This window comes from Daucus carota, chromosome 1 (assembly GCF_001625215.2).
Source record: "Daucus carota subsp. sativus chromosome 1, DH1 v3.0, whole genome shotgun sequence".
In the NCBI taxonomy this organism is placed as follows: Eukaryota; Viridiplantae; Streptophyta; class Magnoliopsida; order Apiales; family Apiaceae; genus Daucus; species Daucus carota.
The window spans coordinates 22,190,430-22,215,466 of record NC_030381.2 but is presented as its reverse complement, the minus strand read 5'-3'; the positions used below and the strand labels follow the sequence as shown (position 1 = coordinate 22,215,466).

The 25,037-nt window shown below is 35.9% G+C and overlaps 3 protein-coding genes across 3 annotated transcripts; 1 reads left to right on the top strand and 2 right to left on the bottom strand.

Annotated features, from left to right (window-relative positions):
• Positions 1–1,500: 1,500 nt before the first annotated feature.
• On the bottom strand, positions 1,501–3,298 carry LOC108219204 (protein FAR1-RELATED SEQUENCE 5-like). The gene is made up of 2 exons (XM_017392524.2): positions 2,593–3,298; positions 1,501–2,471 (listed from the first exon to the last, which is right to left on the bottom strand). The coding sequence occupies exons 1-2, from the start codon at positions 3,296–3,298 to the stop codon at positions 1,501–1,503; spliced, it is 1,677 nt and encodes a 558-aa protein (XP_017248013.2).
• A 10,602-nt stretch (positions 3,299–13,900) lies between these two features.
• LOC135148230 (uncharacterized) lies at positions 13,901–17,177 on the top strand. Its single transcript, XM_064082538.1, has 4 exons — positions 13,901–16,021; positions 16,146–16,341; positions 16,414–16,607; positions 16,866–17,177. Exons 1-4 carry the CDS (start codon positions 13,901–13,903, stop codon positions 17,175–17,177), a joined length of 2,823 nt encoding a protein of 940 aa, XP_063938608.1.
• An 846-nt stretch (positions 17,178–18,023) lies between these two features.
• Positions 18,024–18,818, bottom strand: LOC108219195 (uncharacterized). Its single transcript, XM_017392513.1, has 2 exons — positions 18,765–18,818; positions 18,024–18,647 (listed from the first exon to the last, which is right to left on the bottom strand). Exons 1-2 carry the CDS (start codon positions 18,816–18,818, stop codon positions 18,024–18,026), a joined length of 678 nt encoding a protein of 225 aa, XP_017248002.1.
• Positions 18,819–25,037: the final 6,219 nt, after the last annotated feature.

The window sequence follows — 25,037 nt, the reverse complement described above, 5'->3', positions numbered from 1 at the left end:
GAATCTCTTATATTGACGTATTTTGTTATTGATTGTGTTCACTATATTAATCTATATAGTGAGTTTATTCGGACTAACAGAGTCCCTGCTGCTTGAAGAAAAGAATTATATAAATATTTCTTTAATCACTTCACTTATCAAAACAATTAAATTGGTTGTATAATTTATTTATTAAATTGATTCACCTTCGAATTAATTTAATTTATGAATTTATATGATTAATATAATTATTTGAGTGATTATTGAATATTTATTTAATTAAAAACAAGTGTTTTTATGCATATAGCAGTCGGTATGACATTATTCAATAATGTCATACCGTTTCTCCCATCATGGCTTTCCTACCATGACTTAATCAAGTCATACTGATGTGTTGTGCATGGTTTAAACAGTCGGCATGACTTTCTAAAAGAAAGTCATGCCGTGTACTATACACTGACTTCACCCACATGACTTTGTTAAGTCATACCGTGTGATGCAGTATGACATTCTTTGAATGTCATACCGTTTGCATCCCTATGACTTATTAAGTCATACTGTTTGCATCTCTGTGTCTTATAAAGTCATACCTCCTAATCCCTTATGACTTTGGCTAGTTATGTCATGCCAAATGACCCTTGAAGGCCAATGAATTTATGTCATACCGTGTATGGCAGTATGACATTCCTTTTAAATGTCATTCCTTCCTTCCTTTTGGCATGGCTTTGCTTTGTAATGTCATTCCTAAGCTAGTAAGTCATTCCTTTCAATGTCATACCTAGTTCCAAGTGATCATTTGCCTATATATATGGCTTCACTTCTTCATTTCCAAGTTGTTCAAGCATTGTAAAAGCTTTCAAGTTGTTTGTAACTTGCAATTGTTATATCCACAGTTTTCTGTGCTTTGATCACTCGGTTGTTTTAATCACTAAACTAGAATACATCCTGTCGAATTTATTCTACGAACTTTAGTGGACATTAAAACGAACCTTATTAATTATATAACGACATAAAACATTGTTATATTAATTAATTAAAATCTGATTAACAAGTTTAATTCAAATCAGATTATTCCGCCGCGATTTTTAGTGACGATTGTATTCAACCCCCTTCTACAATCGTTTCAGGACCTAACATAAAATCCAAACTAAAACTAACTAAAATCTAAGTAAAATCCAAACTAACACTTGAACCAACTAAAAGACAAATCTATCTAAGATTCAAAAGAATATAAGAACTAACTAAAATCCAAAATGAATAAAATTCGAATTAATACCAAGATCAAATCAATACCAAGATCAAATTAATACCAAGATCATATCATAATATACATTAAGAATCCAACCAACTTTCAAATTTTCGACAAACACAAAAATTTCTTGATCACCAATTTTCAAATTAGCTTTTTGTCGCCAATTTAGTTGGACAATTCCTTGAATCATGTTGGGCATCTATTGCCCAACAAAAATTACATTTTCGACCTTTTTTTTCTTTGTCGCGCTCTATTCCGCTTTTCACTCTTTATTTTTTACGACCTTTGGTTTGAGATAATATAGGATTTCTCAAATCGTTGAAATTTTCGTCATCATCATATGGTTGATCTCCATCCTCATGTGCATCATCATCTTCCTCACGCGCACGTTTTTTCACACCCTCATTCGGAAAATTTTCAATAAAATCCGATTCTTTTTCAATCACACCTATGAGATAATTGTATCTCGCCATTGAACAACTTCCACGAGCTGCTAAATCTTGGAACGCTTTGCATAGACTACTGTATCGTGCAGGTTGTGATTCAAGAAAAATGCCAATTTTCGGACGTTTGTGTTGTACGGCTCCCACTCTTTTGTTGCCTTCAACTGTCCATCTCAAAGTGATGTACTGCTTAGGAATCTCTGTCCATTGCATCTTATACAAGTATCGAATAATATGACGACAAAGCATTCCTGAACTTCCAAATTTTCGACAAACACAAGTTATGGTGCCATTCTCAGTGACGATCAAAACATAATATTTTCTATACTCCTCTTGGACCGTTGTTTTATATGCTTCGTAATGCTTGTAAATTGCATTGATCTCTTTCTCAATCACAACATATGCTTCACTTTCTTTGAGTTCGTGTTGAAAACGTCTGAACATTTCTTTTGTGTAAGTAAATGCCGCATGATTCTCCAATGATGATGATGTTATTTTGGACCTTTCCTTATTCTTTGTTTCATAATCAGCCTCTCTTTCACGTAAATATTGTTTCTCCAATGCTTTTTGTGAATTCTCTATGAACTCTTTCAAACCGGTACTAGCATTGACAAATTCATCGAAGAAAGAATTCATCGACTCACTTCTAGAGGTAGTGGTCATCCCGGTTGTGAAGTGAAGTTTAGTGTAAACACGGACCCACTTGCGTCGAACGGAGTACATATCTTGTAACCAAGAATGGTTCATCAAATCATATTTTTCAACTAATGCCGCCCACCTATCTTCGAATTGTGCAACTGTTAGATGCAAGAGTTAGTGACTTGTAGATGCAAGAGTTAAAAGCTTCTTTGAAGTGATCATGATTTGCATATAAATGCGATAATTTTTCACCAAATTTTGTACTTATATGCCACGTACAAAATAAATGATTTGTGTTCGGAAAAACTTCGGCAATTGCGTTTCCAATAGCAATGTCTTGATCGGTGATGATCGTTTGTGGAGCTTTGTTCCCGATAGCCTCCAACCAATTCTTAAACACCCATAAGTAAGATTTTTCGGTCTCATCCCTTATCAGGGCAAATCCGAACAAAATCGACTGATAATGGTGATTTACCCCCGTAAATGGCACAAACGGCATGCAATACCTATTAGTACGATAGGTGGAGTCAAAAACAACAACATCTCCAAAATTTTGGTAGGCATTGAGTGATCTCGGATCAACCCACAACATGGCCCGCACATGATTTTCCTCATCCACGTCAACTTTATAGAAAAATTCACCTTGACTATTACCTATCAATTCTCGAAGTAATGCCAAACCCTCTGAAGCATCAGTCGAATCGAACACATAATGTCGAATATCACGAAATACATTCCAAACATCTTGACTACCAAATCCAATATTCTCCAACCCACCTGTTAACTCCCCTAACACATTTAATGTTTTTGAAGGCCCAATACCTGATCTATTCAATGTCACAATTAATTGCTGAATAACGGGAGTTATATTCCTTGGCCTTTGCATAAAATGCACTTCATCCTTTGAAATCATCATGTGATTGTGTTTCAAATCGACCAATGTCACTTTCCATTTCTTCAATTTTTCCCTATTAACAACGTACATCCGCGCCGTTCAATCCGTTCTACCAATAGAATCCCTATTTCTCCTCTTTTTTTGAACATCCGTATCTTCATCCAAAGACTTGGGTACTAATCGACCACCCTTTCGACATATATATAAACGCGAACAAATTTCTCTAGTTTTCACACGCCTATGTGTGGTTCTAATTATCACTTCAAAACCAACACGTATACCATAATCTCTATAGAACATCCCCGCTTCATCTAAACTATCAAACAATCGACCAACACAAGGAAAAACTTCATTCAAATCATTTTTCGGATTATCACAAAAATCATCAACAAATTCATCATCAACTTATTCAACAACATCATCACCAACCTCCTCAAAAACATCATCACCAACCTCCTCAAAAACATCATCATCACTATCACTATCGTCAACATCTACTATTATTGGGGTTTTTTTAACATCATCTTCTTTTTCAATTTCTATTCTAGGTTAATTAGGAGTAACGGGTTTATTAGGGGATGGTAATTTTGAAAATATATAAGATGCCATGAGAAAAATAGAAATCTAACCTTGATAAAGAAGTCCAAGCTCCAAGCTTCAAATTTTAAGCTCTAAACTCCATTAAAGACCTAATTAAGCTCCAAAGTATAAGCTTTAAACTCCAACAAAGATCTAATTAAACTTCAAAGTATAAGCTTTTAAAGTACAATAAAGATCTAAGCTTCAAACTATAAGTATAAGTTTTGTGTATTTTGTGTGTATTGGGTTTGTATGTTCTAAAAATGGTGAATAGGAGGAACAAGGCGTGTTTGACAGGCTGTGAAGGAGGAAAAAGTATAAAGTAGCGTACACGCACTATATTAGAGCGTATACGCACTATAATACAGCGTAAGTGGGGCTTACGCTCTATTATATGGCGTAAACGCTTTTTTACTGACAACGTAAGCACAGTATTTTTATTGATTTCTGTGCGTTGATTGCCTTTTTTTGGACGGTTGGAGATGAGTTGGATGGATAAGCTACTTATCCAACCGTGGTTGTGGAACACTTCCTTTTATATATATATATATATATATATATATATATATATATATATATATATATATATATATATATATATATATATATATTCAGGTTAATTATCAAACTCATCACTGAAGTCGACAAACTGTATCAAGTTCATCACTTATCTCCACGGGGTCTCAAGTGGCTCATTAAACTCGCTAAATGGTATCAAACTCATCACTGCCGTTAAAAAAAGTAACGGAAGTATAGACGGAATGAATGATTGGCTGTTGACGTGACCATTAATAAAAAAGACCGATGAAAAACAAATGAAAAAAAATGAAAGAAAAGCATTTGCTTGCATCATAAATAAACAAAGATACGACACAAAAATGCAAAAAAGTTTAGGGTTTTCATACCTGGATTGATTTGGTGTTGATGAGGCTTGATTTAGATTAGGATTTATACGCTATTCGCTCTGAATGTTCTTGACGCTTCATCTCTTCTTCAGTATGAAGCAGTAGTGTGTGCCTGTGTATGTAGCTACTGTTGACGTATGTTTTTACTCTTGTTGTTTACTTTCTTTCTTTCTATTTTCTACTTTTTATTTTTTCTATTATTTTTATAATTTGTTTTTCTTTAGTCTTTCTTATTAATGTGCCACGTCAACAGCCAATCTGTCATTCCGTCTATACTTCCGTTAATCTGTCACTTCGTCTATACTCCAGTTACTTTGTTTAAAGGCAGTGATGAGTTTGATACCATTAAACGAATTTAATGAGCCACTTGAGACCCCGTGGAGATCAGTGATGAAGTTGATAGCATTTGTCGACTTCAGTGATGAGTTTGATAATTAACTCATATATATTGAAGCGGATCGGGTCATTAACGGATCAGATCACCTTAAATCCATATCCGCTCCATTTATTATCGGATTTTTCTTATCGGATCAAATTTCAGATCCGTATTCGCTAAGTAGGTCCCGGATCGAACCAAATCGGATCGGAGCTCCGATCCATTGACAGGCCAAAGTGCATACACTACATGGAAGGGTAGCTCTGATGTCTTATTTTTAAGATGTTCTTATTTAATATAATGAGAGAATATTTTCTTATATAGGAAATTTTATTATTTGTTCAAAAAAGACTACAAAGATATTTAAAAAAAGACATATAATTTTAATTTTAAAATTGAATTCCGAAAATGAACATTGTAGGCACGCACACCTTACTCGAGGAAGAAAACAATGCTTAATTATGAAAAAAATTATAATAATTTAAAATTTTAATAAATGAGAAGCTTTTATGAAACACATAATTTGAATCAAAGGCAAAATTGAATATAAGAAATATCAAATAAATGACAAACCAGAAGAAACAATATAATATTATATGAGTCAATATTAATACAAAAATCATTCTACTAATAAATAATCTAAATATAATGTGACGAATATAATTTAATTCAATACATCAAAAATAAAAAAACGTTTCATGCTAAGAAAACATAATAAATACTCCCTCTGTCCCTATAAATGTTTTACACTTTTTTTGCATTACTCGACACGTATTTTAAGACGTATATAAAACATAATTTCATAACTATTTTTGAAAATTTTGGTTTTTTTTTAAAATTTAGATAGTAAATATTTATTTTGAAGAAAAAATTCAAAATAATTTATCAAATTATATTTTATGTGAGCATTAAGTAAATAATTAAGGGAAAACAACGTAAAGATATTTGTTATATCCATACTTACTCATCTCCGTCTCGTCCAATTATTTATGCTTGGAATGGAGGCTCTTTAAAAATCATAAAAAATATAATTTCAATTTTTTTTAATTTCATTCTGAGTAAAATTGTAATATTTAAATTTTTATTGAACAAAAAAAATATAATACTAAAATTAATATATTAAAAACAAATTCGGTCGGTCGGTTATTTAGACATACGAGTCTGCTTAATTTATAAAATGTTCTAATAGATTTTATGTTATTTTACATTAACTATGAGAAAGATTGTAGCAGGGGGTTGAATACAATCAGTAATAACAACAACTATTAAAAATACGGGTGGATTGAATGATCCACCCCTGAGATTTATATTGAAGAATCTGTGGATTGGTTACAATTCGCACAGCTGCAGGTTGAACGCTCAAACTGTTACAACACTCAAGATTTTTCTAATCTTTTTAACAAGTTCAACTTATGGTACTAACTTTGCTATATACTCCAAGTTTACAAAGTTAACTAGAATACAAAAGTTGCACTCTAAACTAAACTTTGATGCACATATTTGTCTTATGCATGTCTTCATCTTTGACCATCTTCTTGATTTGATCCAGATTGCATTGCACAAGATAAATATGTTTCTGCTTCTTCTTTATTGTCCCAAAAGGGCTTCCATGTCCAAAATAGTGCAATCGATCCATGTGTTAGAATTAAGCTCTAGTCACTTTCAACGGCTGTTTGCTTCATCCGATGAAAGTTGCTTCATCCATCGAATGATTTACAAACTTTATCGATCGACCACTGTACCAGCTTTAGCATTTGAAAACTTGATCTTCATCCATCGAAAGTAGTACAGCCTTTATCAGTTGAATTACTATGATTCATCCATTGAACATCCTTCACTTAGACAGAATTACATGGCATTGGATATTTTCTATTAGCTATCCTATTTTATCCATCCGTTGATGATCCTCAAGATAAACAAAATAACAATAACAACTGATAAAATGATAAAGATTCTAATTGACCAAGTTACAAAGTGTTTATGTTATCATCAAACTTATTGATTCCTAACAATCTCCCCCAATTTATGACTGGAGAAGATGCAGACATTAATTCTACACTTGATGATAACAAAACACAAAATAAAACAAAGTACAAAATTGAAATACAAGAGATAGAAAATTTACAGATGAGTTTGCTCCTCTAGCCTGAGCAGTTCAGTTGTTCCTAGAAGATCTTCTTCTGGACTTAAGCTTTTCTTCAAGAATCTCAATCTGCTTTTGGAAAATCCTATGAAACCCTTATCACCGTCTTCAACTTCAACTTTGAGCTTGGATTGCAGAGTCTTCAAGGTCTTGATGCTAGAAATTTTGAGTTGATCTTTAGGTCTAAAAAATCTCCTTGTGCCATTATTATCCCTAAACTCCAAGACTGGCTCAGGTTCATAATGTATTTTATTTCCAGTGTAGGGAATTTTCAGCTTTCTAGGTAAACTATCATCAGAGTTCCATTCATTCTGGATTTCTTGAATTCTTCTCAGTACCATCTGTTTGGCTGGAGTTGTGAAACCACCAGTTCTTTTCATTGCAGCAAAAATCTTGGTAAGAGAACTGAATCCTTCAGTTTTAAGAACTTTGTGTAAAGGCCAAATGACATCACCCTTGCTCTTGTAAGCAAATACCAACCTTTCAGGTAATCTAGAAGTTTAATCAATTGCTCTAACTTCATGTATGCCATCCAGCTGTAGATCAAGCTCAGAAAACTCTTCAATATTGGTGATGTAGAGGTAGTCATCCTTGTTCTCAGGTTCGTTTGGAGGCTTAGGAGCATTTACAATCTTTCTTGCCTTGATCTTCCCCTTCTTCTTTGGTTGGACAGTTTCCTTGACAAGAAAGGCTAGAATTGGAATGTTATCAAAATCAACTGGATCCTCTTTTGGAATGATAGGCTCTTCAGAGAAGTTGACTCTAGGATGCTTAATCACAATTTTTTTGATTGCATATAGGGGTTTAGGTGTTTGAACTAGTTCTTCTTCTCTTCCCTTAGCTCCTTCAGGCATCTTTGTTTTTGCTTTAAGCCCTGGCTTCTTCTTGGTTGCTTCTTTTGGAGAGTCTTTATTTTCCAGTTGAAGTTCAGCTTCCAGTTCCTCCATTAGCTCAATAGCATATATTTCATCAACTTCTGTTTCTTTGTTAACAGCAAGTTGAGATTCTCTTTCTCTTCTTTCATATTCTCTGGCCACCTCCTCAGCTTTAGAAAAAGAATAATGTGGGTGGCTAGTTCCAATAAATAGCTTTTGGCCTTCTCTATAGATAATGGCAAAGTGATCGAGCTTTGAGGGCTTCATCTGCACATTCTTTGTAGCTTTTTATTTCTTGGCCCAAAAGTTTAAACTTGTCTGGCCTTGAAAGAGGAAAGTAGATTGAACTTGATTCCTTTTCAGGCTTTGTGTTCTCAGTTGTGGATAGGCCTAAATTCATTTATGAATGAAGGCTCACCCTTTTCCTTGATGGATGGAATCACAATCTCAGGTGTGACAACCTTGAGAATTGTAATGGTGGTAGATTATGATTTAGGAATGGTGGATAAAGGTTGAGATGATGATGTTGTTGCTGTTCTAGCATGCTGAAGTCAAGTCTAGCTTTAATTAAATCCATATCATTTCTAACTTTCTACTCAGCTGCAGTATAGTATGGAGGAGGAATTCTAGCAAGCAGCTTTGCAGGTGAAGGTAGAGGTTCTATCTCCCCTTTTTTGTTAGCATTAAGTGAAGGAGGCCTTGGAACAGACACTTCTGACGCAAGGAGAAGATGTTGAAGAAGATAAGTTTTAACTCTTTGGTGTTGGAGCATTTCAAGCATCCTTCCATCCAAATTACTCATCCTGGTGTCAATACCATCCAACTTCTCTAAAAATCTTTCATGCCTTTTGTCTGATGCAGAGTTAGAGGAAAACAACTTGTTTGGCAGTTTTTCATCTATTTGATCCTTGACTACAGCCTTAACAGAAACAATAGCTGAGTTGAGATGATCAACTTCTTTCTTGAACAAAAGAGATTGAAATTTGTGCAGTTTGAGATTGTCCAGGACCTGGCTGGCAAGAGATGCAGAGATGGAAGTAGATGAGGAGGCATTGCTTGCTGAGATGATGGTCGTGACCTACCTTTGAATTTCAACATGAATAACACTTGCTGAAGCATTTTGAAAATTTAGCCAGGATGGCAGACTCACATATGAGGAGGGTCCATCATCTTCCCCTCCTTCAGCATCCTCAAAATCTTAATCTTCCTCACCATAAGAGAAGTCCTCACCAACATTTGAAGGAAGATTTGTAATTGCATCTTTGGCTCTCAACATTGACACTGTGGTGTGAATCAAGTTGAGAATCCTTTCTCCAGATTGATTATCCAATCTGGCAAATGTCTGGTAGAAAGAGAAGCCATGAGTAAAAGTCCCAGGGTCAAGTGGCACACTGTCTAAGATAGACCTGTATTCTTGTTGGATATCTTGCTCACTTGGTCCATCATGGACACCTGCATTTTTCTTATTTGCATTTCTCTTTTCTTGCATCAAGGGCTCCCCTTGGCTCAATACATTTCTCACCTCTCCCTCACTTACCCTTTCTAAAGGGCCACCCATATTCCTCCTTTTTCCTGGCTGGAAGAATTAGCCAGACCCTACACTTCCTCTCCTTTTGCCAGTGATAAGTCGATATTTTTGCACATTTTAAATACCTATTTATTGTTTGTTCTCGGATTTAACAAATTAATTATTTGCTTTTGTATGTATTTTGCGTCAGAAGTAGAAAAAGAAAAAAAAGAGAAAAAGGGATGAAAATGCAAGAAAAGGCAAAAGTACGTGGAGGAAGATAAAGAGATAAAGTGAAAAAGAGATTGGTGGAAATCAAATGCTAGGATTTAAACACCACACAAGACAACTGTATGGCCTAGATTTTGCCAACTACCCCCAAAACCCTACTTTGTGCCTATTTAAGCATCTCATTCTCACCTTTAGCCACCAACCTAGGATTTCCATTTTTAGCTCAACACACAATTTAGATTAGTTTCTCTTTCATGTAGTAGATGTAGTAGTAGCTCTCCAAATCTTGTAATCACTTTTTATTCTATCAATACAAGTATTCATTTTTGTTCTTAAATCTTGCTCTTTATTTGTATTCGTAGGCTATGAAATCTTTCTCTAACCACATGAGACTCAAAATTACTTGTGGATTGAAAGGAGCCTAGTTAATAGTTGATTAATTATAAGTTTACTTTTGGGACGTAATTAAGTCCTAGCACACGATTAATTTGTGTTAGGGTTTAAAGTTAAATCCCCAAATTATTTCAGATTTTAGGCATAAATATTAGTAGTTTAATTAAAAATTAATGCAAAAGAAATGCACCCTTTTGATTTAACCCCTGTTTTCCAGAACCTCAGCTTCGATTTAAGTCTTTGATCATACTCAAACAAACTACTCCCCTGTTCCTTTATACAAACCCATTTTCCTTGTTTTCTGTTTAAACACAAAACACCACTGCTCTGGTTTTCTTTTACTGAGTCAATGTGTTTTCTCACCGAGTTTCTGGGTGCTTTCTTGACTAGTTTGTTGTTGATTCTACTGAGCTATTAGTTGATGTGTATTTACTGGGTTTCGTTTTGCCGAGTCTCTGGGTTAGTCTGCTAGATTACAAGTCGAGTTACCACCTGCAAGCTTCATTTTTCTTTTATTTTTGTGCGGCAGATTTGGATATCCACCCGTGTGGTACTTCATTGTAGGATATATAAGATCCATCTGTATAGATATCATCTACATCCAGAAACTGATGAAGGATTCCTCAAAAGGTTAAGGATTAGTAATCTTTTTTAGAAATCGAATGGATTCGGTCTTATACATACGCGAGGGAAGGTAATCAAAAATGAAAGAAGATGAGTTCTGTTGCCGAGTATGGTTTCCGAATCCAGAGTCGAGTCGAGCTTCAGTTTCTGTGTTGTTGAATCAATTAGTTTGTGTTCGTAGTTTGTTCCCTGCGTTTCTTTTGTTTGTGATCAGTCCCGATTTCCTGCTGAGTTTTAGTCGTTGCTTTGCTGAGTTGTTTGTTTAGAGTCTGAGTCACCATTTCCGAGTTGCTGGCCATGGTTTTGTATAGTTGAGTTTTGAGTTTGTTTTGCTGCCGAGTCCTGGCTGTTTAGTTTTTTGCTTGAGTTTACTTTTAGTTGGCTGGTTTTCGATCGAGTCGTGGTCTGTTTTATGTGTCCGATTGTGCCAAGTCTGGTATGTCTGCTACACTATTTCGTGTTTTTGCCGAGTAGTTTAGTCCAGTCCTAGAGTTTATTCACTACTTTGCTGGGACTTTGTCCAATTCACTCTGTTTAGGCACCACTGAGTCGTTTCTTTTTATTCGCTGCTCTAGTTTGATTTATATTTAGCTGGGTTTTATGCTGAGTTCTTGTTTTGCTGCGTATAATCGAGTCTGTTAGTTTAGTCCACTTAGTTTTGTTTTTGGCCGAGTAATGTTAAGCTTTTGTGTTGTGTATAGCTGAGTTTCTAGAGGTCACGTAATAGATTTTCTAAACTAAGTTGCCATTCTTTTGATTTAGAACTGTCTCTTTCTGGGTTTTGTTTCACTGAATGAATAATGAAAGTGGTAATCGATGTAGATAATTGTTTTATGCTTTCTAAATGAAGTATTTGTGTTTTGTTTAATCTGGGTTGTAGTTTAATTCTCGAATAAGTCAGACTTAAGTTCACAATTTTAGATTTAAGTTTTAAAATCCTTTCACAATTTAGATTTAATTTTAAAAACCCTTTTTTCTCAAATTTAATTGTTCTAATCCGCCTAGGTTAAGAAATAATGATTGGAGAAAATTAATTTAATCCCTGTGGAAGAATCATAATTTACTAAAATGAGATCGTGCGCTTGTGATTTTAAAATGAAATATCTTCTATGATGATCCTTCCAATTTTGTACTTGCCATATCCCAAAGTACGACCTTTGCTATTATCAGCAAAACTGACTATTGGGCCACCTCCTTCTCTTATGTCTTCTTGCAGGGATCTTGTGCCAGTCATGTGCATTGACGCTCCACTGTCAAACACCCAAGTAACTCGAACAACTCCACTGGCACCCTGCACAAGACAACTTGATTAAACATTCTTTGGGACCCACACTTGATTGGGTCCAACAGACTTAAATAATTGATTTCTATCAAGTAATACAACAGAGCCTCTTGGACTGATATTTCGCTCACTCTTGACTGAACTTACTTGCTCAACAACAGCCTTGTAAACCTTGGTTTTAGGCTTTGGAACATAAGTCTCCTTCCTAACACGAGGAGGACTAACATTCTTTGATCTAACATGCTTATTGTTTGTGTGTTGTCTAGGTGATGTGTTTTCATTTTTAGCATGCAAATTTCTAAAATAAGCAGACATAGTATTGAAAGCACAAAGCATACAGTTATCAACACCACAACATTTATGACATGCATCAAAAATAGGAGCAACAGGCATATCAGTCATAGTAGTAGGAACATCAATAAATTCTACTCTAACCTTGTTAACAGATTTAAAGTTCTCAGTAGAATGACATCTATTATCTCTGTTCTTACTATTCACAAAGTTATTAGGCTTGTTGAATTTAGTTCTCTCAGAGTTGACACCTAAACCAGCTTTAGGCAACCTAACATTGCCTTTCACTTTGATTGGTTTCGGTGATGTCAGGATCTCATCTCTCTTCTCATTACTCTATTTCATTTTAAGGTCTTCCTGTTTAAGTTCATATCTAATGACAACAGGAGTTTCTAACAGAGGTTCAGCTTCTGAGGATTTAAACAATGGTTGAGGGGAATCTTTCAAAACAAAAGGAATCCCTCTCTCCTCAGCACTCTTCCTAAAGGGAGTAATGTTACTAGCCTTACCTACAGATTTGTTATAGTCAAAACCTATTCCAATAATTCTCTTGATCTCTTGTTTGTCATTAAGCTCTTGGACTATAGTGGAGGCATCCTTAAAGGCTATACATTTCACTTTCTCTTCGTCTAGCAGAAGTCTTAAAGCAATCTCACCTTTCTCTAGAACTCTGACTTTAGCACATTGTAATCCTAAATCCATTGTCAGTTGTTCTATTTTAGGTTTTAATATTAGCAATTGATTATCAGCAATTGACAGCTACAAGTCAGGCAAAAGACAAAGTTCACATGGGTTGATGTGACAGATGCTGTACCAGATTTGGAAGCTAAACCAAAAGGAGTTTAGTCAAAATATTGAGAACCTTGAAGCCTACCTTTTTGGCAAAGCAACAAGAATTTCGAGCTGCCAAATGCAGTATCAAGTCCAAGAAATTCTATATTTGTACTAGCTAGAAAGTGAGCTGGAAAATACTTTTACAGACTACTTTGGTTTGTAGTAGTATATATTCACTTTTTAATTTACATTTCAAAGCATCAAACACCAAGAACTGAAGAGCAAAGCACTAGAGAAAGTTAGCAAGAAATTGTAAGCTTCTGCTCTTCATTCTTTTGTAAGCAGACAAGTACTTTTTACTTGGAAGGTTCTTGATATAAAAATCTCTCAGGTGGATCAAACAATCCACCTGAAATTTTTAAGATCCTTGTTCTTTAAATTTCTGTTTTAGCTTTTATATTCTCTTGAAGTTTGAATATAATTTGTTGTGCAAAAGTTGTTAAAATTTTTGAAGATTGTATTCAACCCCCCCCCCCCTTCTACAAATCTGACTTATTGTTTGTATTGTCTAAATAAAAATTGGTATCAGAGCAGGGCTTCTAACATATAAGAAGTTTTCAGATCCTAAAGACAATCAACAATGGGAAGAAGAGATGAAGGAGTCATGATTCCAATGCTGGTCAAAGAACACTACTTTCATTGGAAAGTAAAAATGAGGATGCATCTTCTCTCCTTAGATCCTAGCTACATCAACTGTATTGAGAAAGGACCACATGTTCCGGTCAAAATCAATACTGCCCTGAGACTTGATGGAAGTGAAGCAGAGGATGTTGAAGTGCCTAAAAATCCTTCTAAGTTTACTGAAGAAGATGAGAAAGAAGTGCACAAGGATAACAAGGCTATGAACATTCTTTTTAATGGTATTGATGATGATATGTTTGATAGTGTTATCAACTGCCCTACTGCAAAAGAAGTATGGGACACTATTCAAACTTTATGTGAAGGCACTGATCAAGTTAGGGCAAACAAGATGCAGTTGTTTGTCCAACAATATGAGAGCTTTCATTCTAAGTCTGGGGAATCTCTAAATGATTTATTTAAAAGATTTCAGAAACTGTTAAATGGATTAAAATTGTATAGTAGGATCTATATGGTCAAGGACTCAAATCTCAAATTCTTGAGAGCCTTGCCTAGAAATTGGAAACCTATGACTGTTGCTTTGAGACAAGCTCAAAATTTTAATGAATACTCTCTTGACAAACTCTATGGTATATTTAAGACTTATGAGCTTGAAATACAGCAGGATGAAGAACTTGAAAAGAACTCCAAGAGGGAGAAAACTGTGGCTCTTGTAGCAGAAAAGGAAGAGGAAGAGGAGAAGGCATTAAAATCTGTGATTGCTGGAAAGGCCTCAGGCAGCTCTGCTTGTGAAGGAAAGAAGGATGATGGAAAGAAGAAAGCAAAAATCATTGAAGAAGATGAAGAATCTTCAGCTCAAGATGAGCTAGATGACCTTGATGAACATCTAGCATTTCTTGCCAGAAAATTCTCCAAGCTCAAGTTCAAACGAAACACTGTCAGCTCTAGACCATTCAACAGAGGAAATCAATCCAAACCATCTGGTATGGTTGATAGATCAAAATTCAAGTATATTGATCTACTCAAGCAAAGCAAGGAGAAGGCACTCATAACTGAGGATGGTGACCGGGCTCCTGATGAAGGAGATTCTGACAATGAGGAACATGTCAACTTTGCCTTGATGGCAATTGGAGATGAAGCTGATTCTTCCACCACCAGCAATGGACAGGTAAAAACCACCAACACATCTGATCTCTCTAAGTCTGAATGCAAGCAAATCATTGATGACATGTCTAATGAAATCTATAATCTTAGAGTCTCTCTTAAATCTCTAACAAAAGAAAATGTTAGAATTAAAAGGACTAATGATTTGCTTACTGAAAGAAATGGAAAGCTTGAAACTGAATTAATCCAAATGGATAAAATCAAAAAGTCTTCTGAGCTTGCCAAAGATGAGTTGCTGGCTGTTCTGAAAAGAGAAGAAATTCTCAAAAAGCAACTGGAAAGGGAACAAGAGTTAATTGCTAAATGGAAAGATTCTAGAGATGTTCTTGAAAACTTGTGCTCCACACAAGATCTTGAGGAATCATGTAAAAATTCCTGCAGGAAGGACAAAAAGTTGTTATATGAATCTGATCTCTTAGTGGATAGTGATCCTCCATTGATATATACTCAATCAACGGATGAAAGCTATCCATTGAAGAATCAAACAGCAGTTGATGACAACAAACTCAAGAAGTTGGATAAGAAGTATGGGCCCATCAACAAAAATTTTGTGAAGGAATCTGTTAGTTCCAAGAAAATTGAAAGGGAAGGAATTGGTCACAGTGAAGTTAGAATGGAAGCTGGAAAAGGAAAGAAGAAGAGCTCTAGGAATGGCAAAGTTGGGATCAACAAAAAGAATGATTACACACCTAACAAAAATGCTGTTAGAAAAACTTGCTCTAAATGTGGTAGTGTTAATCATATTGCTGTTAACTGCAAAAATGCTCTATCTGATCTTTGCATGCCTAATCCTATGATGAATGCTCACATGCCTTATATGCCTATGTTTCCTCATGCTCCTATTCAATATGCTAATATGCCTTTCATGCCTAATCCATTCTTTGGTGCATTTAACATGTCTGCTGTGCCCAATCCTCATGATAACATGAATCATGCTTATGTAAATCAATTTTCTGTGAACTCTATCTATGTTGGTTCCTCTAACTCTGCTGTGATGCCTAAAGTTAAGAAGATTAATTCTGAGGATGAAGTTGTTTCCAAACCCTCTAAATCCAAGGAAATTAATTCTTCTAACCAAAGGTTGTGTCTAACAAAACTGGACCCAAGACTGCTTGGGTACCAAAATCAACTTGAATTGTTTTAAATCTGTGCAGGGAGGAAGAAAGAATCTTTGGTATCTTGACAGTGGTTGCTCAAGACACATGACTGGAGATTCTACCCTGCTCAGCAAGTTTGAAGAAAGGGCTGGCCCAAGTATAACCTTTGGAGATGACAGCAAAGGATTTACTCTGGGATATGGCATAATTTCAAAAGGGAATGTCATCATTGACAATGTTGCATTGGTGAAAGGTCTTAAGCACAATCTGCTTAGCATCAGTCAACTATGTGATAGAGGACATCAAGTTTGATTCTCAACTGAAGCCTGTGTTATCTCTGATAAGAAAGATAACAAAGTGGTCTTAACTGGAAATAGGAAGGGAAATGTCTACATAGCTGATTTCAACTCTACCAGTGCAGATTCTCTCACTTGCTTGTTTAGCAAAACATCTTTTGATGACAGCTGGTTATGGCATAAGAAATTGTCCCATTTGAATTTCAAAGCCATGAATGATCTTGTGAGAAAAGATCTTGTTAGAGGACTACCAAAGTTGGAATTTTCCAAGGATGGTCTCTGTGATGCTTGTCAAATTGGAAAGCAAAGAAAGTCCTCTTTCAAAAGCAAACTGAAATCCTCAATTGATAGACCTCTACAGCTTCTTCATATGGATTTGTTTGGACCAGTCAACATCATGTCTATTTCAAAGAAGAAATATTGTCTTGTGATTGTGGATGATTTTACAAGATTTACTTGGACTTATTTTCTTCATACCAAGGATGAAGCAAGTGAAATCATCATCAATCACATCAAGATTGTTGACAACATTGATCCAGGAAGAAAAGTCTCGAGGATCAGAAGTGATAATAGAACTGAGTTCAAAAACTCTATTATGAAGAGTTTCTGTGAAGATAAAGGTATCCACCATAAGTTCTCTGCTGCAAGAACTCCTCAACAAAATGGTGTAGTTGAAAGGAAGAACAGAACTCTTATTGAAGCTGCTAGAACAATGCTTGAAGAATCAAAGTTGCCAACTACTTTTGGGCTGAAGCTGTTAACACAACATGTTACACTCAAAATATTTCTCTGATAAATCATGCACAAGGAATGACCCCCTATCAATCGTTTAAAAGGAAGAAGCCAACATTGAACTTTCTGCATGTCTTTGGATGCAAATGTTTTGTGGTAAGAAATCAAGGTGAGAATCTTGGTAAATTTGAAGCAAAGGCAGATGAAGGAATATTTGTTGGTTATGCTGTTGGAAAAGCCTATAGAGTTTATAATCTAAGATTAAACATTGTTATGGAATCTGTCTGTAACGCCTGTAATATTTGACTTATATATATTACAGTATTTCATTTTGGTGATATATTAAATTTCGTGTTTTAATTGCCAAACTATGTGAATTTGACTCGTTTATCGTTACATGATTTTCGTATATCGTTAGAATGTACTTATGTGACTTTTGGCGAATAATTCTCGCTACGCGATTAAATAATATTACTAGTTGCGACGGTTTTGACTTTGTATTAATAAATGTGATCGTTGCCGTTACCCGATTAAATAATAGTAAAGATATATGCGATTTAGTGATATTTGTTAAATTGCGAGTAGCCGATGAACTTTAACTTGTAAAATAGCGTTTGGTATATATATTCTTCTCGAGATTCTACGTGTATTATATTCGTGTTTTATATTTATGTGAAATATGACTATTAGGGCATCTCCAACCATGACTTCAAACTTTATATTTCTTCACTTTTAACTTTATATATATAGTAATCAATCTCCAACCATTCATTACTTTATCTTTATATATAAAGTTGTGTACTATTTTACTCTATATTTGAAGTTAACTATAAAGATAAAGCAAAAGTTTTTCTCACTAAAACACCATTCATAAATATGGATTTAAACATACATGTGCCATACATTTTTAATACTCAGGAAGATCATCATGGAATCCATGCGGAGCTGCTTGATCGTGAGTGGATCTCTTCTGTAGAATCTTAAGCTGCTCGTTCCGAAAATGCTCGCGTAGAATCGGATCATCTATGGAATTTAAATCTTTAATCAAGATTTTATTTTCAGCAAGATATGGAGCCATATCCAACTTCCTTTTCTCATTTTGAGCACGTAGCATCTGAATTTCATAATTTTGTTGTCGATCTGCACTATTTTTTTTAAGAATCTCAATGACTTGGCGTTGTTCTTCTTTGATTGTGTCGATAATAGCAGAAGTATGTTCTTCTACTTTTCTTTTTTCTTTTGCTTTTTTAACACCTATAGGCCGTTGACTAGAAGAACCATCAACACTTAAATCATTTATATCAGGGGAGAATGATGATAGTCCAGGAGATGCTGATGTTGGAGACTCTGTGGCAGGTGAATTTGCTTGTGATGACACAAAGTTGCTTGTTTGTGTTTGACGGTATGGAGTAGCGTTGCTATGATCATCTCCAAATTTCTCTGAATCTTTAAGAATTTCCCAAACATGATCAAATTTGAAACCTTTGTCATATATTTTATCTTGTTCTAACAACACTTTAGCTCGATTTAGCTACAAAAAACGAATTAATATCAAAAATAAATTATGAAATCAATATAACAACTATAATGGCATGTATTTACGATATCTATTTGTGAAGCACCGCTGGGATTTTGATTTTCGATTTGCCGCACACATCCTCTTAGCTTTCCTATGGCGCTTAGAATGATCTGCATTCGACATTGCAGTGACTTTTTAGCTCGATCTTGAGTGATTATTTTGCCATGAAGCAAATGGGTCTACTCTTGTGCAAAGTATACATGATCCACGTGGTCCTAAAAAGAAATATTTTGCCATGAAGCAAGAATCATGTAGAAAAGATGTGGAGCGTGCATTTGGAGTTCTTCAGTCACGTTTTGCAATTATAGGCGGACCATCTCGTTTTTGGAACAAACATGTGCTACATGATATAATGACCGCGTGTATTATTATGCATAACATGATAATCGAAGATGAGCGTGATGTTAGTGGAACATTTTGTGATTCAACTCAAGCATCGATTCCAAGTGTTGAGATGGTGGAAGATGAGAATGTAAGATTTCAAGATTTTCTTAGGCGACACAAGCAAATCAAGGATAAAGAGGCTCACATTGCACTTCGTAATGCACTTATTGATCATTTATGGGAAGAATATACTAGTTTAGAAAATTAGTGTATTGATTTGAAATTTGTTAAGAATGTAATCAAAGTTTGTAAGTTTGAAGAAATATATAAAGTAATATTTGAAGTAATGGTTGGAGATGGAATCAAGATATAAAGTCAAAAAGGTGAAAAATGAAGTTAAAGTTGCTTTATATATAAAGTTGTGATTGGAGATGGTCTTAGAGCTCTACTTGCAATATTTCTTTTAAAATTCATTTCTTGTCCAAAATTTGTGAAAACTATTTTATTAAACTTCTAAAATCTCATATTATTTGTGATATTAATTTCATGATTTATCGATTTGTACTTTATTTACTAAAACTCATTCTTTTAATATCTTTTTAATCACACTTTTATTAATTATCAAATGTCTACATTACCCTTGCATGCATTTTACACCAACACTTGAAGAGAGGACAAGCTAGTCATTTCTGCATTCCACTACCACTAGTTGGTCAAGTCAAAACACAAGAGAACAAAATATTACATACTTCCACACTTCACTCATTCATACACACCAACTAAAATCAAACCCACTTCTCTCATCTCTCTCTTCTCTCTCCCTCACCTCTCCTCTCGGCTCTCTCTCTCTAAACCCTCCTCCATTGCCGATTTCTTCATCTTCTTCAAGGATCAAGCTTGTCTTGCCAAGATCTTCATCACCCACACTTGTATCTTCTCTCTCAAGGTTAGACTTGGCTTGCATGTGTCACTTGGAACCAGAATGGGGCTTTAGTTCTTATGGACTTAGAGTCACCATTTCAGAGGTTCCTAGATGATGAGCTTGATGTGATTTTGGTGGAGGTTATACCTCCATTTGGCCGAAATACACTTGCTTCATCACCTTCGGCAATGACCCTCAAGGGAGCCGAAGGAAATGGGTTGTTTTCATGCCTTAAAATTCGAAATGGTGTGATGTTTTGATATGGTTTCAGGAAGTTTTGATCCTTTACAATGTGTTTTACAAAGTTTTAGACCTTGCATGTTATGATTTATACAAGAACCATGTGAAACTAGTGATCTTAGGCCATGATATTCGAATGGGTGTTATATGTGATGATTTGGAGCTTTTAACTTGGTTTTTGATCAATGCATGCTTCGGTTTTTGCCATAAAATGATAATGTAGATGGTGTCTTGATGTATTATGTTTAGTTTTGATGATTAATAAACTTGTATGTATGTGCATTGGCTTGGAAAGTGCTTAAAAACTGCTCCTGAAATTCTGCTCTGTTTTTGCTCTACAAATGCCTCGGTTTTATGCTTATATGAGGTTGGATTTTGTGATATCTTGCTTGGAGTAGCTAGTCAGTAGGTGCATGTATATTGTAGGGTAGGATTTGTGGCTTGGTTTGTTGGTATATGGAGTTTTGGAGGGTGTTAAGGTGGAAGGAGTCACACACACACCATGGCAGATTTTTACACCTTAGAAAACTAGTGGAATGGAGGTGTCATGCTTAGGCCCTCATAGGCCCAAGTCTCCTGGAGTTGGGACTTGATGTATACAAGTCTCCAGTAGCTTTAAAAGTCACAAAAACCATCATTTACATAGATGCACACACACATTTCAGGGTACACCCCAGAACAGGGCACAATTGTGTCATTTGCACTTTTGAGTGTTAAAAACCTTGTCATTGATGAGGCCCTCATGGGGCCTTGATTTAGATGAGCTTAGGGAAGTATTAGGAAGCTATTTGAGTCAGTAAATTGGTGTAGTGAGTGAGATTAGTGAGTCTCAAGTTGGTAAGTTCATGGCAGTCCCCACAGCAGGGCAGGGTGCTCTGTGCCAACTTTGTTTAGAGGCCCAAGGAGGCCTGAGCAAGGCCTTAGTGTCATTCCAAGTGCACAACTTAGATTTAAGTCTTAAGTATCCAGTAGAGTCACAATTTCACCAAGGCACATAGTGGAAACACTTGTTTTTGCCAAAACCCCCAAGAGGTGCCAAACTGCCAAGGCAGAATGGTCACTTTGGTACACTAGTTTTTAAGGACCTATATAGGCAAGGCCTTTGAGTCATACCACTTCATAGTATTAGTTTAAGATTGTGTCAACCTTTAGAAATTGGTTTGGAGTCAATACCTTAAGTGGAGATGCCTCATTTCCACTAAAGAACACAAGTGTCACACATGGAGTCACATTCTAGTACCAACTTAGGGTGCATTGCATTTTAGTGTGTCATCAGTGAGGCCTTGACCTCATATTGAGTTCATGAGTTAGTTTTAAGTCATATTAGAGAGTGCAAGTTAGTTTAAGTCAATTCACTTAGTGTAGATGCATTCTTTTACCAAGGCACACAAGTGTCGCCAAGGTAAGCATACTAGTGAGTCACTTAGGTTGCACTTCACTTGTAAGTCTTGGGTAGTGGGGCACAAGTGTGCCTTACTATTAATTTGTTAATTTGAGGTCAGTAGAGTATGATTGGGAGGTATTGGTCTTAGACCTTATGTGCTACTTGATTAGATGCTTAATTGACTTAGGAATAATTAGAGATTAATAAGTGATATAAGTTAAGTAACTAAGTGCCATGCTTTACTTGTTATGTGCATTACTTGATGATTATGTTACTTGTTTTAATTAAGTTTAAGTGTATATTTATTATATATGTATATATATTTATTTATATATATATATATATATATACACGAAAGGGTAGTTAGTGACGAGGATACTACTTATTATAGGTGCAAGTAGGAGGCCAGGCAAGGAACCCCTAGAAGCATCTATACAGGAGTTTAGTAAGCTTTATCCAGGCAAGTGAAACTCTTCATTTATACTTGCTTTATGATTGTATACCTGTGAACGTTGAATTACTGTTTACTTAGGACTGAATTACCTTGTCACCCCTTATGATCATGACTTTGGATTCCAATAATACCCTTAACATTTGAAGTACCTTTTTCATGTGATATTACCCTACACCCACATGATTACACTCCAATAGTCCCTTGATGAATAATGAGAACTTGATACCCCACATTAAACTGAATTATCTCATTTGGAACCCTGATCTTAATAACATCCTTTACTTTTGAAGGATCACTTGTATTTTGAAAACACCCTTGCTTATAACTTGTCTTTGATCAAGACCCCTTTTTGAAAATGATTTGATTTGAAATGACCTTAAAAGGAATTGGTTAATATTTTACTTAAGACTGAGGCGCCAGTCAATTATTGCAGCATCAGTAGCGGGGAGCCTGATGTCTGTTTATGGCCATTGTGTGCCGAGGATCCTCCCTGGTTGAATCACTTTATGTGGTTCGGAGCTTGGTGTGGGCTGATCACCCCTCAATGCTCGTAGCGCTGTGTGTTTCCAATTCCAATAAATTGATATCCCACATTGCACCTTTACTTATGTTTATACCTTGTGATATCTGTTGCTTCTTTTGCACTTGTTATCTTACATATTGTGAACTATCATATATACTGCTTTCACTTGCTGAGCTTTTTGCTCATATATATATTGTTGTTGTTATAACCCTTCAGTGAAACCCGAGAATGGCCCGATTCAAGCAGACCGCACGTAAATCTACCTCAGGCAACGGGATTGCTTACCGCCGTATGATGGAGCAGGTTGGGAACTCGTAGTTCCCTAGATGTTATCTTTTAAACTTTTGGGATTTAAAATTTGTAGTAATGACTTAGACTTAATTTGGATTTCAATTTGGGTATGTAATATTTAGATGTTGTTCATACTCATTCCTGGTGATTCCGGGATTGTGGATTAGACTTGTAGATTAATCTTTATAACTCTGTAGTTTAATTATATATATCGATATGCATGCTTTAGTCGGTTATTTAAGTTGGGTCCGTCACAGTTGGTATCAGAGCGAGGTTTGAGTCACTGAACAACATAGGATAAATGAATATAAGATAGGATTTAGAGGTTAAGATGAACTTAGATCATGTGGGACTTGGGGCGTTAGAATCTTTTAAGTTTTCTCACCCTTTTTACTATAACCGCGTATATATATATAACTGTTGGCAGGCATCGTCATCTTCTAGTCCCGGATTCCCGACTACTGTTCCGTTCCCGCTTTACGAGCAGATGGTGAGACTTACTGACCGACTCGAGGGCCAGAACACGATTCTCCAGCACCGGATTGACCAGCTGTACCGTGAGGACTTTGATGATGAGGGCAACCGTCCCCGTTTGATTGCTAGGGTCGAGGAGATCATTCGTATGGTCGAGGATCGTTTGGTAGCTATTCCACCCTACCGTGAGCGTGAGAGCCGTATCACTTTGACCGCCATTACTGACGAGCTCCGCCGTGTGATTAGCAGTCTCCGTGAGCCAGTTGCCAGTCCATCAGCTTCACCAGCATCATCACCATCCCCCTAGACTATTCCTTAGTCTATTTATCTTTATTATCATGTTATCCGTACTTTGACTTTCCATTTCGTACTTGTACCCCCGGATTGTTTCGGGAAGACTTTTATTTGCACTTTATTTCCGTTCGTACTGTTCCGTACTTATCCTTTGAACTAATGTTTAATCTCGCACCTTGACTATTTATCTCATTTTGTCATTTCACGTGTACCATGCTTAGACAGAAATTGCCATGTTAAACCTTTAGAACTTGATCATGTTTAAACTTTTTCCAATATACCATGATATGACTTTGACCGAATAATTGTACCTTTGCAATATGATACCTTAGACTCTAATAATATACACACATACCATGATGCCATAATAATTACCATGGACCGTTACCATGAGAATAACCTTTGAATAATACCTTTGTACCCAATATTCCCTTTGATATAACTTGTATGCATATATTGAACTGTGAATAAGCTTTTCTTGTCTACATTCAGAATCATGCCTCCTCGAAGAACCCGCAACACCACTAATGAAAATACTGAAGAACCACCACCAACCTTGGCTCAACTTATGCAACTTCTTCACCAACAATCTGTTACCCTTGCTCAACAACAACAATTACTTCAACAACAACTCCAGCAACAACAACAAGCACCACCACCACCTACTACTTTCAAATCTTTTCAAGCTGTGAAACCACCCGAGTTCCGAGGAACTCAAGACCCTGTTGAAGCTCAATCTTGGCTAAAGGAGATGGAGAAGGCTTTCACCTTGGCTGTTGTAACTGATAATAAGAAAGTTGAATATGCGTCATATTTTCTGAAAGATGAAGCGAACTACTGGTGGGAGTCAGCCCGTGCTTTAGAAGAAGGTGAGGTTATTGCTTGGGATAGATTCAAGAGGATATTTCTAGACAAGTACTTTCCAAGGTATATGCAAACTCAGATGGAGTTGAAGTTCTTTGAATTGAGGCAAGAGGGAATGACTGTTGGGGAATATGAAAAGAAATTTACAGAATTGGCAAGGTTCGTGGGAGATTATGTGGACACGGACGAGAAAAGAGCGAAGAGATTTCAACAAGGATTGAAGCCTTGGCTACGAAGCAGAGTGGCTGCATTTGAATTGGCCACATATACTGAAGTGGTCCAGAAGGCAATGGTAATTGAAGGAGAAAGTGATCAGAACCAGAAGGAGAAGAACAACAAGAAGAGAAAGTTTGTGAATAAAGGTGAAGGTTCGGCTCAGGGGAGCCAAAGTGGAAAGAATTTCAAGAAGTTTGGAGTTCAGAATCAAGGAGGTCCCCGAGGATTCAAGAAAGGTGATAATAGGAATGTGAGGAAGATTCAAGGACCGAGTGGTCAAAGGAGTCAACAAGCAAATTCAGAATGCAAGTTCTGCAACAAGAAACACACGGGAAGTTGTAATAAGGCTGATATTG